At 33.0% G+C, this 17,373-nt stretch overlaps 1 protein-coding gene across 1 annotated transcript in view; it reads right to left on the bottom strand.

The window, feature by feature from the left end:
* The window catches only part of LRRC7 (leucine rich repeat containing 7), a 299,869-nt gene that overhangs the window by 216,449 nt on the left and 66,047 nt on the right, over window positions 1-17,373 (bottom strand). Inside the window, exons 4-5 of the mRNA XM_090269599.1 lie at window positions 15,639-15,728; window positions 9,749-9,805 (exon numbers count right to left, since the gene is read on the bottom strand). Of these exons, the coding sequence (XP_090125725.1) occupies window positions 9,749-9,805; window positions 15,639-15,728 (147 nt within the window). The remainder of the gene's footprint in view (window positions 1-9,748; window positions 9,806-15,638; window positions 15,729-17,373) is intronic.

The following is a 17,373-nucleotide window of genomic DNA, read 5'->3' as shown; positions in this document are numbered from 1 at the left end:
TATAAGAAATTCTTTTCCTTTTGCTTTTAGAAGTTGAATGAGACTTTAAATCAAATTAAAGTTTTTAGTACTAGAAATATGTTTAATTTAGAAATGTTTTACTACAATCAGAAGAGTCAATAGCTTTAATAACATTTTAATGTAAGTAATTTATCTAAATTGTCACTGAATATTTCTTAATAAAGAATGTGATATTCTTACTTTTAACCAATTCTGTAGCATATTTTAATCTAACTTTTTAAGAACAAACATAAACTAAACAGTTAATGTTTGATAAGAGTTATAGTATTTTAATCTAGTTAATTTTATTTCTCATTTAGAAAACTATAGGGCATTTATAACTGGAAAAAAGGTTGCTATTATCTACTAAATGTTAACAGAAATTTCTTTAATGTATTTTAAAAAGTTTAATATAAAGGAAAAATGAATAGAAATACAATGTAGTTAAATAAAGCTTTGAGATCTTTTAGAGTGCAAATGATGTAAAACTAAACATAATAAAATTAGGAGTATGGCAGGGAAGAAATCATAACTTTTAAAAGCCAAGAAAGGACAAACTGAAATCTCATGTTACTAAAAGCAAATATAAAATATACATCGGAAGGGATTGATGTCATGAAGTTAATATCTTATGTGAATTTTTAATTATTTTTATTTTTTTTGTATTTTTTCCATTCCCATTAGTCTACTTATACCACCCCCTCAACAATTACCACACTGTAGTCTGTGTCCATGAATCTTTTTTCCTTTTGCACAATCTCTCCACCCCTAACTCCTCCACCCCCACTTAGCTGTCATCCTGCTCTCTATTTTAGAGTCTGTCTCTATTTTGCTTGTTAGTTCAGTTTGTTCGTTATACTAAATGAAATTTGCAAGTCAGGGAAAGATAAATACCATATGATTTCACTCATATGTCGAATCTAATGAACAACCTAGTTAATTTTTATTTTTAATATTGTTCAGGCACTGATGTTAAGTGTTGCAGAAACTGTCAAAAAGTATAGCAATTACAAATATTCCCCCTGCATCTTTTTCACAGAAAATCAAGCCTTTTTTTATGATGTATTTTGCATATTGAAAGACTTGAATTGACTCTGACTTGTGTAGAAGAAAGGAAAGGAAAGTGGAGACACAAGAAAACAGGACATATATGGAGGGTTCAATACCTTTCACTTGTTTTAGTGTGTATTATTGAATGAACTATAAATAATAAAGTAGTTTATTGATTACTCCTCAAGAGTTCTTTGGATTGACTGTGGGAGAAGGGTTGGGCAGGGGCGGGAGAGAGCAATGGGGGAAAATGGGACAACTTGTAATAGAAAAACAATAAATAAATAAAAATTTTAAAAAAGTTAAAATAAAAACATGAATGGTAGAGAAACCTTAAAATGCTGGACTAAAACATATCTCCTGAAGTTCGATTTTTTCTGCACTTTCCAAAATACAGATGCTCCTTGACTTACAATGTAGTTATGTCCTGATAAGCTCACTGTAAATTGCGAGTATGGTAAGTTGAAAATGTATTTAATACACTTAACATACTGAGCATCATAGCTTAGCCAGTGTTGGAACATTTATATTAACTTACAATGGGGCAAAAATATTTTCTATGTTACTGCCCCACATCACAAAAGAATATGGAACTGCATATTGCTAGCCCAGGAATAGATAAAAAGTTAAAATTTAAAGTATGGTTTCTGATGAATGTGTAGGACTTTTGCATCATTGTAAAGTAAAAAATTGTAAGGCAAACCATAAGTCAGCAACCATCTATACTATAAAAGGAGTCTAGTGAAAATCAATTCACCAATACCTCTTGAGGGCCCACTATTGCTAAGACGGTGCTATTACAAAATTTGTAATTATAAAGGAGAAGCATATTGTTCAGCACTGCTTACTTAACAATTGGACTATGGAGTTGGAATGGTAAATAACATAACCAAGATGAAAAAAGACTCATGAAATTAAGCTTATTAAATTTTAATCAAACTATAATTAGATCAAAATTCTTATGAAAACTTTGCTTTGAAAAACTCCAAGTGATTTGCAAAGCTACCACTCTGAATACAGAATCTATGACAAATTCAACAGCAAAAGTGATAGAAAAATTAAGGGATTATTTGGAATTTTTCAAACAGAAATGGGGAAGATTCCAGGAAAGCTGCTTGGAGATACAAAGGTGCATGGTATATTGCATGTAGCAGAGAAACCCTGTGGGACGTGGGATCATGGATGTTGGGAGCTAATGACAGTAGAAATACCAACACCAAACTCTGAAGGGTCTCAGCACATTTGTCTTCTGCAACCTGTGAGCAGTCATTTTGATTTTTTAAAATGACACATGCCAGTTTAAGCTCTGACAACTATAGGGAGATGGATTCCAGTGGTAGCAATAAGAGGGAGGAGGAATTATGACATAAATTGATGAGAGGTGAATTTGGGGGTATAGAAGAGGAAAAGTGGATGGAGAGCTCTAATTTCTGGGGTTAGGTAGATAGTATTGTCAGTAGGCAGTGTATAATAAGAGGCCTGGGATTTCTGTTTGGTTTGGTTTGGTTTTGCAATGAAGTGATGGGTGGAGGAGAAAGATGAAAATAACTTCAGTTTTGTTATGTGGTGAATATCCCATTTGAGATCTGGCTATGGAATATGAAATTGGAATTAGGATAAAGTTTTCAGTTCACCACCAGAGAGGTAATATCTGAGACCACAAGAGTAAATCTATTAAATAGGTTCTTTGTGTCTGTCTGTTTTTCTAGCCCAAGATACCGAGACCAAGATTAACATTAGTATGATGTTTAGAACATATCTTTAGTAAAGGTACTACATTTAGCCATAAAGGGGAGAGCTATCATCTACATTAAATTACTTAAATTTGCAAAGCTACAGTGAATGGAGTTGCAAAAGTACATGAAATCACAAATGGTGGATATATTCTTCCTGGTGTTTGCTGAATACATGTTTTGTTTTGTTTTTATCTTGTCTTTTAGTATTTTAGTCCAATCTACCAAAGAAACTATCAATTTTAAAAAGAAAACAAAGTCTTTAAGAATTGATAACTTAGATACTTAAAATTTTTACATCACTATTGATGATGAGAGACAATTATTTATATGAGTTCTCATTACAATACTGCTTGAAAAATTAAAAAAGCAAAATAGCATCACATTATTTTTAAACCTTTATTATAAAGAAAATACTAAAAGACACCCTCTATCACTTTCTAGTCAAAAGATTTTTATGCGATAAAATAAAACATATATGCTACTCATGCCAATTTTTTCTTGCATACACTCAGATTTTCCAAGTGCCAGAATATGAGGTCTGTCCAGAAAAAGTTCAGCCATTGTTAATATAACAAGAAATGTTTGTGCCACATCAACGTAACCTGGCAGTCAAGGAAAGTGGACTAGAATGCGCATGAGTGAACAATGATGACTTCATTGTACTAGTCAGTGGGGGTGGTAGATACTGTTCACTGAGCATGTGTACTGTGTGGCCATCATATTCAAATTGACTGAGCTAGTAGAGCAATGGATTTGCATCAAATTTTGCATTAAGCTTAAACATTCATCCATGGAAACTATTTGGATGATTCAGAAGACTGCAGCTACGGGCAATTGGTGATTGTCAGCTTCATTTTGAGAATGCGCCCACTCATGCATCATGTCTCATGCAGAGTTTTTTGGCGAAACATCAAATCACCCAGATACTCAATCCCATTACAGCCCAGATTAGGTGCCCTACAACTTCTGACTTTTCCCAAATCTAAATCACCTTTGAAAGGGAAGAGATTTCAGACCATTGATGAAATTCAGGAAAATACAATGGTGATTAGAACTGTGTGAGGTCCCAAGATGCCTACTCTGAAGGGGACTGAGGCGTCATTGTCCTATGTACAATGTTTCTTGTGTCTTGTATCTTCTTCCATAAATGTCTCTAGTTTTCATATTACATAGATGGATACCTTCTGGACAGACCTCATATACTTATTTTGCTTAAATATTTTCCCGGTTCTAAATAATCACAAAGCTCATTTTCTCAACTATGACCCAAACTATAATTTATAGTTTAAAGGAGGTAATGACCAACCAGTATTCTTTAAAAATAATGGCACTGAAGTTCAAAGAAGTTAAATAATTCACAAACAAGTAGCAAGGTCCTGAATACAAATCCAGGTTGATTTGATTGTCAGGTATATATAGCTCTTCCCAGGTGAAACAGAACTAAGTACAGGCTAATTGTTCCATGAGAGACTAAGCCTTGAAATCTAATGAAACTGAAGCCACAGAACTTCCAGCTTCACTACTTTATATCAGGAAGTTTTTATCTTTTGGTAAATTGAATCATCAGGGATCAGAGTAGGTATTGATTGAAGTACTTTGAAAGAGTGATTTAATCTCATGGTTTTATTTGGCTTATGTGCCCTCTCCTAGCTACTCAACTTTATTCAACTTTAGCTAACCATAATATTCTCAATCCTTATTTTATCTTGAAACTAGGCTAAAAAGAAATACAATTAGTTTATAAGACAGACAGCTATAGCCTTTCCTTTTGTGAATGTTTGGAATGTATGTTTGATATTATAGAAGAGATTCTAAGGATTATATTGTTATAATGCATTATAATTTATAGAATGCTTTTAAATATAGCATATTATAACTATCACTTATTTTATTTGAATTTAAAGTATAAGACTGGGTAAGAATAAGTAAAGAGCATACCTAGTTCTAAATATAATTCTTTACAACCAGAGGTCACTAATAATATTACCTTTGGTTAGCTAGCTTGTCATATTTTCACTTTAATAAAGGAAACCCAGAATGGATGGTACCATGGGTTTAGCAAAACACCATGCCTTATAAATCAATATACACTGGTAAAAGCATAAGGTAATACAATTATAAAAACCCATTGTATCCAGTTATGTATTATAGTCACAAAGAAAAGAGTTAACATCGAAATTCTATTTTGTAAGCTGTGTCTGACAATAAAATTTTTTGTTACAATAAAACCATGGAAGTTATTGATGTATTCTATTAAAGTAACTAGTACAGTAATGCCAAATGAAATAAATTCATTAATAGAATTATTGAAATGAGAATAGAAAATGACTTAGTCAAACCTGTCTACTTCAGAACACATATTATTTTTTAATATTTCTTCATTATGTTGACAATGATAATTGATAGTAAAATAGAAAACAAAGAGAGTTTTCAAAAAGGAAAATATGACCAGTGCATTCTATTTTTGTAAGCCTGACTATAACCTTACTTAAAAAGAATAAAAGAACTTATATAAAACTAAAAAAACATTATTTGCAAATGAATAAAACCTGAGTGATAATTATAGATATGGCACATTTATTGTCATTCAGGATGGAAAACAATATCTGCAGTATACATATTATTCACATATGTAGAACCTTATCACATATGTACAAATGCTTATTTTTATAAATATTTAAGCATTTTAGTACATAATTGTAAACTCTCCCCTTGCTCTCTATATCTGTATTTCAGAAATGAAGCTGATAATTTTCTCTATGAGATACTGCTCTTTTTAATTTTAAAGAACTTATATTTGAAAATTTCTTTTTTAAACTTTTTATGTTTAAACAACTATAAAATGACAAAAAGTTCCTTATCTACCAAATTCATCCAGTTTTTCCCTTTGGATTTGTTCATCAGGTTTTATGCTATCTTCTGGTATTGCCCAAGTAATTCTACTGAGACATGTCTGAAATATTCCTCTTAGTCAGTGTATTATGTCAGCAGATTGAGGAATCATGCTTCATAAGCCTTCTACACTCAAAAGGCAGGACAAATACAAACAGTAATATGAGCTTAATCAGTGTTTAATTTTCTTCATATTACTTCATCTTTTCAAAATTATCACTGAGTTAAAACAAAGTCACAGCCATGACATATTTTAATGAACAAACTATACTTTAAATAAAGTATTAGAAAAGTATTATATTCTCACAAATATTAAAAAAAAACCTTTTATTTAAAGGTAAAACCCACCGTTATTACTAACCAGTTATATGTTGTTACATTACTTTCACTGAAATGGTTCCTAAATTTCATTAAAAAAAAATTGTACTTATCTTTTCCTTTTTATCATGACATGTTTCTTGATTAAATGTACCACATTTAATGACAAAAGAAAAAATAAATTATACAACTTCTGGATTTTCAACTTGTTATGAATATTAGTTTAATTAATTTGAAATTATTTTCTTCTATTGTCTTGCCTTAGCTATTATGTATATCGAGAGAGAGAGAGAGAGAATGTGCGTGTATATGTAAATTTAAAATTCAAAGCTCCCCTATTTGCCATTGAGTGACACCCAATTATTTATCTTTGTCTTCTATTTGGCACTCACCAAAGTCTCATCTGACTATACTATTTATTATCCCATGTAATTTTCTATGGGGAAAAAATCAACTCACAAAATTTCCAGGTCACATGACAGATATTTCTTATTTGAACCACCATATCAACATTCTTGTTTATTTATTGAATTGAGTGCTCACAATGACCCAGGCACTACTTTACACTCTGGAGATTTATCAGTGACATAAGAGAAAAAGAACACCATCTCCTTAATGGGGTTTAGGTTCTCCTGAGAAGATCATCTCCAAGTAAACAGTCAAAATAATTCGGAGAACCATAAATGCTCTGAAGGAAATCAAATGTAGGAGTGAGATGGTATAAAGCCTATGAGGGGACAATCTTGAATGAGGTGATCAGGGAAAGCCTCTGTGGTGGCAACGTCTGAAGAAAGGTATAAAGCATCAGGAAGATCTAGCTATGCAATGATTTGTGGTACGAGAATTCTAGACAGAGAAATCACTAGTACAAAAGCATCAAAATGGGAAGAAACTCATTTCTGACTTGCCCTCAAAAAATATAATTGAGAGAATATTCTGCCATGAAGAAAAGTTGTATCTTGGAATCTAGAGTTTTTTTTTTGTTGTTGTTGTTGTTGTTATCTAGTTTCTTCAGATGTTCAGAGCCCTCAATTATTATTCATAATCAAGATGGACTGTTTCAATTATTTTTAAGAATTGTGTATATGAAAAATTTAATTGTCTCACTCGTTGATATACTTAGAGGAATGATCATAAAAACAGTGTAAAAATTTGTAATACTAATTTGTATTTAATAACTGAAAGAATCTGTTCTAGAATCTGCACATACCAAAATGTCTCCATCAGTTTACTTAAGGGATACACATTTGAATGGATGGTATATCATAATTCTTTCACATTTTCACATTTTACACAGATTGTCAGGCATATAGATTTTAAGACAGAAGATGGAAAGAAGAGACGATCACTGAGGACCTACTGAAGACTTGGCATTTTATTTGTATCCCTGAGAAAATTGTGAACTATCGCTTCTTGGAGTAATTACTATAAAACTAAATTGTTTTTCCTAAAACCCCATTTTAAAAACTTAGTAAAGACTAGAAACCTCTCACATATCTTTAAGTTACAGGCCCAGATTAGTGATCAGAAAGTACTATGTATAATGCATATTGAAAACAGTTTATTTTTATTCAAGACAGAACATTTTTTTCTTGCAATTTTCATTTTATGGACACTAAAAACTAAGATACAGTTTTCCAAACTTTATGCAGGGTTGTTTCTTTAGATTTTGTATATAAGTTAAAAAATGAACACATTAGATGGAAAGTAATTTTGACAATGTTTTTAAATATAAAAATTGTAACATCTATGTCAGTGATACATGTATAACCTGTCTACCAAGGAGACCCAGTGTGATTTCTACACATCATTAAAAAATTTTTCTTAAATTTATTTATTTGTAGAGAGGGAGGGAGAAGGAGAGTGAGAGAAACACTGATGTGCCAGAGAAACAATGACGAGTTGCCTCTCGCATGCCCTGAGTTGGGGACTTGGCCCACAATCCAGGTGTGTGCTGACCAGACGTTGAACCAGTGACAAAGGGAACCGGTACTTTGCGGGATGAAGGCCAACCCACTGAGCTTCACTACTCAGGGCCATTTCTACACATATTTACAATGTTTTTCAGGCCAAAAATAATTGAATGTGTATTATTTTACTTATCTTTATTGTTTGTTACTATACCACAGTCTCAAAGCATACAAGAGTACCCATGCACCAGGTCTGAGCATCGTTAATCATTACTCTGAACTCTTCTCACAGCTATCCCATAAAAAAAGTCTATAAATGCAATCTGTGGTCAGGCTTTAATTTATATTTAAAATTTATTTTTAAAACATATTTAAAAACATGAAAACCTATGTTAGACCCATTTTCTATTTCACATCAAAACCATTATGTGAAAGCAGAAGGAAAAACATTCTCCTCCACACACTCAATATTTTCTCCTTGATCTGAACATGTATATTGGATGAAGGGGACAACTGTGTTTTCACTGTAGTTTAGCTTCTGCTTAGCCATGTTTTTATTCTACTTTAAATGTAACAGTAAAGTACTCTGCATGGAAATGGTGGCATGAACTGCATTTACAGGAGATTAATGCTGAACCAGTAAAACTCTCCATCATTCTCCCATCTCTGTTTATGTCCCCAACCTGGAAGAAGTGTTTTTTATTAGACCTTTGCATAATGTTATGGATTAGAGAATGGATACTTGGAGTTCAGGGTATCCAGATACAGGGATAGTTCCTCTTTTTCATGTTCTCTCCTTGTCTTCTACTTATGGAAGAATGAATAAATGTTTTATCTTTATGCATATATTTAAATGAAATCCATATCATTATTGGAAGTGAGCTGACAAAATTTTTACATATAATGGCATATCTAAAGTCAATGAAATTCAGTGCAGTTTGCCTAAGGAAAAGATTTAAAAAGTAAAAAATAAAATTGAGTTTTAGTTCAGCAGAGGTAAAGTTTAAGTCTTGATGATTTTTGAAAAATTAATCACTGTACTCAATATTGTTTTGCAACACTGCAGGAAGATAATGATAACAACATGGTACTTTCAATACTTTAATTGTAACATATATGTCATGTTAATTTATTTGAGTAAAAAAATCCATTTTGAATAACTTTTGACTTCGAAAAATGTTTTTTTATACAATACAAAATTCTATTATTAGACATGAATAGATCAAGGCAAGGTAAAACAAAGCATTTTATAAAACTAAACATTGCATAAAATTTTAGGTATTAGTTTTTACATAAAATACTCTATTTTTTATATAAACCAACTTTTGAATAGACTAGTGAAAAATAACAGTTTGAAAGAATGTATAGATATAAATTTTCTTAAGACCATTGTAGGATCTCTAAAAAAAAATTATGATCACTTTAATGTAATATTTTTGTGTGGTCTTGATTTAAAAACTGAAAACTATCACAATCCACAAATTAACTTGAAAAATTAAGCATCTTATTGGGTTGAATCTTTTTAAATTGATTGTTTTGAGCTTAAAAATATCAATTTTATAAAGTTTTAATGCAGTAATTTCCTTGTGTGTAAGTTCAACTATGATGCAAACTTTAACTCCTTCCACCTCTTAATTGTGTGAGTTTATAAGGCAGGATACATTCTTACTTAATATGACTTTCTTATACTGTACTGTACTTTTCAGTCTCTATGAAAAAATACAGCAAAATTTACTCAATCAAAATGGCAAAGCATAGCCAAAAATAAAAATAATTATTGTTTCCTACTAGTAAAAAAAAAAAAATCACAATTTAAAATTTAGAAAATACCCAGTCACTTACTTTGGTAGCGTTTTCAAGTGATTTTCTCTTAACTCCAAGATTCGCAATTTGACAAGTCTATAGAAATAAAATTAAAAATTGCTTCTTAATTGTTTCTATGAAACAATATTATTATGGTACAGTCAATAATCATTATATTGTATAAACAACTATGTCCGACATTATACATCATGGTTACAGATTTTAAAGAATTACACAAATTGATTGTGAATAAAGTCATAACAACATTAGACAGTAACAAATCAAATCTGACAAATCATTTGTAAGATCAAAATTTCCTAGAAGTAAATATTTTTCAAAGATACCAAGTTCAGTTTTCTGCATTTCATGTTTTATAAAAATATATTCACTATTATTTAATTGTATACATTCAACAAACTAGTGAATATCTACTAAATTCCGAGTGCTACTATGTTCACTGGAACATGGCAATACTTTTGCTCAAAGACTATAAATGATCTTGTAAAGCAAACAATAGCATTGTGGTTAAGAGCTTGGGCTTAGGGGTTACACAGATCTGGATGAAATCCAGACTCTCATATTCTATTTCTGTGACACTGGGTAAATTAATTAATTCCTCCTAACTTAAGCTTCCTCATCTATAATGAGTATGTGATAACAGCACCACAACATATATGTTTTGAATATTAAATATGTCACATATGTAAAGCATAGTGCCTGGCATATCATAAGTTTTAATATGTGCTATTATCAATAGTTGGACAGTGGAAAGAGTGGTCTAATATACCACATTTCATTGACTTGAAGATGGATATCTTAACATTTCTGATGTGGCTGTGCACTAAAAATCATCTGTCCTGTGACAGTGCTAGGGTTAGGGAAACTCTGTGAAGAGGTTAAAGGTGCTTGCGGTTTCTGGTGCTGTATAAATTCATGCTTAGGGATGCATTTCACACCTAACAACATGTTAAAGTCTGTAGTCTGGGACACACTCTTGTTCCTAATGTCTATTGCTGAGCTTTAAAATGTATTCAGTTGAGTCTACTTTAGAACACATATTAATTGGATTTTCTGAATTCTTAGTGTTTGGGGAATAATTCACCTACAATTTCCCATATTTACTCTGCTTTTGGGTATTCATCTAGGTCTCTTTGCTTTTTTGTTTTGACTCCCATCAAGTTTATAATTTAATTTTAATCTTAGAACTCTTAATCTGTATATGAAATACAGTGATTCAGTTCTTCAGTGTATGGAGTAAACTGCTGGCAGAGATTTCTTAAACACTTATATGTCTCAAAGCTTCTCAACATTGTACTAGTGTGATGATATTTTGTCACTTATTTTGGCTTTTAGGAGCACCAAATCTCAAGTTTTGAAAGGTATTGTATGCATCCTTTTGACAAACTATCCAGCTGAAGGTTAAAAAACTTTTCAGTTTACAATAATGAAACAGAGTGTAATTTGGTTGCACAAAATTAAATTCTAATTTCAAGTGGTTTTGATTTTGATATTGTGTCCTATCTGCCAAATCTCTTCCCTCATATTAGGACTGCTAAAAGAGAACTCACATAAATTCAAGACAAAAAGTGTATCTTCAAGTGACAATTCAAAATTTTCTTTCTTTTTTTAAAAGAAGATTTTATTATTTATTTTTAGAGCAAGTGGAAGAGAGAGCACAAGAGAGGGAGAGAAAAATCGATGTGAAAGAGAAACATCGATTGGTTGCCTCTTGTATGTGAAATGAGTGGGGATCGAACCAGCAACCTAGGCATGTGCCTTAATCAGGAATCAACCAGCAACCTTTTGCTTTACAGAACAATGTCCAACCAACTGAGGTGTACTAGTCAGGGCTAAATATTTCCTAATTTGATAAATCAAAAGCATGTTTGTATTGTTGCGGCCACTACTTGAAGGGCAATGCTAATTTAGATGAATGAATGGTGAAGTGCTAGTTCATTCAGAAGCTAACTAAATGCTCTTTTGAAGATCTGTGAATTTAAAAACTGTCCAAATATATGATGCTGTAGTGTTATCTGCAAAAGTAAGGGAATTTGGGACATATTGATACTCTCCATATGCAAATAGGGGCTCCTACATGTCTACACTTGCTTCTGCCAACAGATAGGTGTTAAGTATACACAGTCCATTATTTCAACATTTTCAAAAATGATTACTTAAAAAATGCAGTTGACAATAAATGTAAATTGTCTTAATTTTTATATTTGCAATAGCCAAGACATGAAAACAACCTAAGTCTCCATCAACAGATTTAATGAATAAACAAAATGTGAATATATGCAATGAAATACTATTCAGCTATAAAAGTAAGAAAATACTGTCATTTGTGACAACATGGATGGACTCTGAGGACATTATGCTAAGTAAACTAAGCTGGACAGAGAAATATGGCCTGATTTCACTTACACATGGAATCCAAAAAATAATAGTCCCACATGAAAACAAAAGAACAACTCATAGAAAAAGTGATTAGACTTGTGGTTACCAGGGGTGGAGAGTAGAAGTTAGAAAAATTGGATGAAGGTGGTTGATAGGTACAAACTTCCAGTTATAAAATAAACAAGTACTGGTATGTAATGTTCAATATGATGAATACTTAACGCTGCTGTGTGGTATATTTGAAAGTCACTAAGAGAGTTAATCTTAAAAGTTCATATCATAAGGAAAAAAGCTTTTTTTGTAAGTATAAGGTAATGATTGCTAACTAAACTTATTGTAGTAAACATTTCACAAGATATTTAAGTCAAGTTATTATGCTGTACACCTTAATCTTATATAGTGCTATATGTCAATTTACCTCAAGAAAACTGAAGGGGGGATTCAACTTCCAGCCAAGATGGAGGTGCAGACAAACATACTGCATCTCCCTCCACAACTAAGAAGGAACACAACTACCTCAAAACTAGAGACGACCAGAAGTTCCAGAATATCAAGCTTCACGGAAGTCCAACAAACAAAGATATAAGGAAGAAATACTCATTCAGACAGGTATGAGGGGCAGAGTCAGGGCAGAGAGGACATGGTGTGGCGGCAGCAGCAGATGGGGCAGTGGCGGCGGCAGCAGATGGGGCAGTGGCGGCAGCAGCAGAGGCATGCGGTGGAAAATGGAGTCACACATTTAAAAAGTCAGGAGGGACACCTGGGGAGCATTCCCAGCCCCAGGCCAGGCCACGCAGCTCATGGTCCAGGCGCCGGGGAAAGTAAGAGCCTCATTGCTTCTGACTGTGCAGACCAGTTTCTGCACAGGTAGAAATTGCCAATCTCTTAGCAGAGCCCTCTTGTTTGAAGGGCCCTCACAGCGCTAGAACATCTGCAGACCCACCCACTCTGGGAATGACGGCCAGCAGAATAGCTAGAGAGGCTCCAGTCCCATACGAAAGTAGGAGAAGTGCCTGGAAAAGGGGCGAGTGCGGAGCAGGTGGCATTGTTCCCTCTCAGACTCTTCCCCATGCCACAGCGCTATAGTGGGTTGAAATGGGTCACCCTGTACTGATGAATACCTAAGGCTCTGCCCCTTACAACGTAACAGGTGCGACAGCTCTACCTAATTTACAGAGGCAAACAAATACAGGAGCCTGTCAAGATGAGGAGACAGAGAAGTATGGCCCAAAAGAGGGAACAGATCAAGGTTCCAGTGGGAGAACTAAGCAATGAGGAGATAGCCAACCTAATAGATGAAGAGTTCAAAACACTGATGATAAAGATGCTCACAGGCTTGACAGATATGCTTAAGTATGGCAAATGCCTAAGGGAAGAAGTGAAGGCTATGCTAAGTGAAATGAAGGAGAATCCACAAAAAACCAATGGTGAAGGGAAGGAAACCAGGGTTTAAGTCAATGATTTGGAACATAAGGAAGAAATAAACAGTCAACCAGTACAGAATGAGGAAACAAGAATTGAAAAAAATGAGGACAGGCTTAGGAACCTATGGGACAACTTTAAACGTGCCAATATCCAAATCATAGGGGTGCCAGAAGGAGAAAATGAAGAGCAAGAAATTGAAAGCTTGTGTGAAAAAATAATGAAAGAAAACATCCCAATTTTGGTGAAGGAAATAGACATACAAGTCCAGGAAGCACAGAGATTCCCAAACAAGCTAAACCCAAAGAGGACCATATCAAGACACATCATCATTAAAATGCCAAAGGTTCAAGATAAAGAGAGAACCTTCAAAGTAGCAAGAGAAAAGCAGAGAATTACTTACAAAGGGGGGCCTATAAGACTGTCAGCTGATTTCTCAAGAGAAACTTTGCAGGCAAGAAGGGACTGGCAAGCAGTATTCAAACTGATGAAACACAAGGACCTACAACCAAGATTACTCTATCCAGCAAAGCTGTCATTTAGAATGGAAGGGCAGATAAAGTGCTTCCCAGACAAGGTAAAGCTAAAAGAGTTTATCATCACCCAGCCATTATTATATGAAATGCTAAAGGGACTCATTTAAGAAAAAGATCAAAAGTATGAATGTTAAAATGACAACAAACTCACAACTATCAACAACTGAATCTAAAAATTAGAAACAAAATCCAACTAAGCAAACCAGAGAAGGAACAGAATCATAGTTATGGGGATCACTTGGAGGGTTATCAGCTGGGAGTGGGTAGGGGGAGAAATGGGGAATGGTACAGGGATTAAGAAGCATAATTGGTTGGTACAAAATAGACAGGGGAAGTTAAGAATAATATAGGAAAGGATGAAGCCTAAGAACTTATATGCACAACCCATGGACATGAACTAAGGGAGGTGGGATTGCTAGAGGGAAGGGGGGTACTGGGCAGAGGAAAGCAAAGGGAAAAAAATTGGAACAACTGTAACAACATAATAAAATGCACTTAAAAAAAATAAAACTGAAGGATAATAAACAGTTTATTGCAGAACATATGGAAAATATTATAAATACAAAGATGATAATGAAAATTTTCCTAACATCATTTCCAAGGAACCAGTCTTTTATTTCATGCACATTTATATTCATATTGTGAACATAGTTTAGATGTTTTGTTATAATATTTTCCTAAACATAACTTATAGAAAATAAAAGCATATTTTATTCACAAATCTCTACATACTTTCATATGGATGTGCCATAATTAATGAATTTGCTAGATACATGTGTGCTTTCACTTTATGCCTATTGTAAATAATAATAAATATCCTGTCTAGAAATCCTAGTGTGATATTTGATTATGATATGATACATTTATAGAAATGAATTGGAGAAGCAGTGGTTTTAAATATTTTGAAACTTTTAAATCACACTACTCTGCACGAAGTCCATATCATTCCACAATTTCATCCATAGTATGTAAGGTTGTCTCTTTTCTCTTTTTCTAGACAGTTTCTGTAATATACTAGAATAGGAAGGCACTTTATTGTCATTTTAATTTGTACTATTTTTCCTGTTTGTGAGGATAAACATTTTTCATGCATTCATTCTAATCTGTACTTTATTATGCACTGCTTATATGGGTCATTTGCCCATTTTTTTCTAATGAGATTTTTGTTTTCATATTCATTTGTAAGAATTCTATAAAGATATAATTTGCTACTTCCTAATGTTATTTTATTTTAAAAGTATTGATATAATCACATCAATTTATCCATTTATGATATTTTCATTTGTTTCTATGCTATAAAGTTATCTTTCACTTCAAGAGCCATATTCACGTGTCTTTTTCCAGATATTTTAATATTTTTAATATTAAACTCTTAATAAATTTATTTGATTATTAATGACCTAATTTTACTTTATTTTTTGCTGAATGTTTCATAAGTTAACATTGTCTCACTTACTGAATGATAGTGAGGTTTATCTCAACAGTCACTTCTAAAGCTTCATTCACCTACTGGCTCTGATAAAGTACTTACTTAAAGTGAATAAAATTGAATCATTTAAATTTCTTATTCTTACCTTCCAAAATTGGCTGGAAGAAATTCAAGAAAGGCGTCATTCAGGTAAAGCTGGGTCAGGTTTAGAAGCTGTGTGAAGCCATCAGGGAGTCTAGAAAGAAGTTAGAGGTTTAGTCACTGCATTGATGTTGCCATAGAAATAGAACAACAACAAAATATATATATCTAAGGGGAAAAATAGAAGTGCAATGCATTTTTCAACTCTCCTTTGGTATTATAGTAATGGAAGAATTTATTGAACATGTTGTTACAGCTTGAACATTTTGCCTGCTGTTAAAATAAATGGCATTCGCCCAGCTCCACGCTGCTGAGATTCATGTCAGCAATATCATTCACTGCTCCCCTAACCTATGCACACAAGCAAGATTTTTTAATTGGAAATTTCAAGTTGTATGTGATTCTTTTTAATTTTTAATTTAATACTCTTTCTCAATAGATAGTCACATATACTGCCAGTCATGGATATCTTCTCTTTTCACTCAATCATCAAAATGTGTCTAGTTTGTTACAATGATGATTAAAGCTGCCCGATATGAAAAGGAAGAAGTATTCTGTCCCCTTAGGTAATGATTTCTTTAAAGCAGGCTCATCATGCATGTCTGTTATAACTCAACTTGGTCCAATTCTTATTCACTGAAAATGAGCAAAAGCATGGAAACAATAATAAACAGAATCCTAAAGGCTTCAGAATCATTAAAGTAATTGATGAAATATTCTTTGAGGAAATTTTACCAGTTACATAAAATAATTATTTGAAACATTTAAATCTTTTTCACCAAAAAGGTTTAATTCGAAGATTTTCTATGACAGTTTTTTCCTAGAAGGATGTAGAATTTTTTTCCTATAAATTTCTATTTAAACATCTTAATGCCTTTATTTATGGTCTAGACAAGACTATGCTCTTTTATAAAATACTTCTACATAGTGTTCAAATTTGCCTTCCCCTCAAATTATGACCTACCTCCCTACTTGCATTTACTGACAAGATAAGTGAAAGAGCTACCTGTATACACTGCCTTTTACTCTTCCTCAAGCCATTGTTTTCTGGTACAGGCTCCAATTCTATTACCAAAACTACAGTTCCCAAAGCCCCCAATGACCTCCAATGACCTCTTAAGTCCCAATTCCACTACCTTCATTTCACTTTGCATCCCACATTCCCAAGAAACAGTTGCTATCACTACAGTCGTCCCTCTCTATATCGTGGTTCACTTATCACGGCCTCACTGTATCATGGGATTTAAAAAAATATTATATTTAATTATTTATCGCAATTTTTTTGCTATATCGCGGGATTTTGTGGTACTGTACACCTATGTTGTTAAAGTTACGTAGGTTTAAGTATGTAGAATATGCTTAAGGACATAAAGAGTGTTTATAAAAGTGTGGAAGAGGTTAATAAAGGAGTGGGAAAGGTTAATAAAGGACTGGGAATGGTTTATAAGTGTATGGGAAGGGTTTATAAAGCCATAAAATACATATAAAATAAATGTAAGGTTCCTACTTCGTGGGTTTTTACTTATTGTGGGGGGTCGAGAACATAATATCTGTGATAAATGAGGGAATACTGTAATTGCTTTCTCCTTGGCTTCTGCTATACCACCGTTTCTGCTTCTCCTCCTACTCCTGGGACATTATGTCTGAGTTTTATTCCATGGTTTCCTTCCTCTGCCCAATTTTTTGTTATAAAATATTTATGTATGCAAAAATATATATGTGTACCCACAATATAATTT

The sequence above is a fragment of the Furipterus horrens genome, unplaced genomic scaffold (assembly GCF_987537825.1).
Source record: "Furipterus horrens unplaced genomic scaffold, mFurHor1.1.pri manual_scaffold_3, whole genome shotgun sequence".
In the NCBI taxonomy this organism is placed as follows: Eukaryota; Metazoa; Chordata; class Mammalia; order Chiroptera; family Furipteridae; genus Furipterus; species Furipterus horrens.
This window is presented reverse-complemented; position numbering and strand designations above follow the sequence as displayed.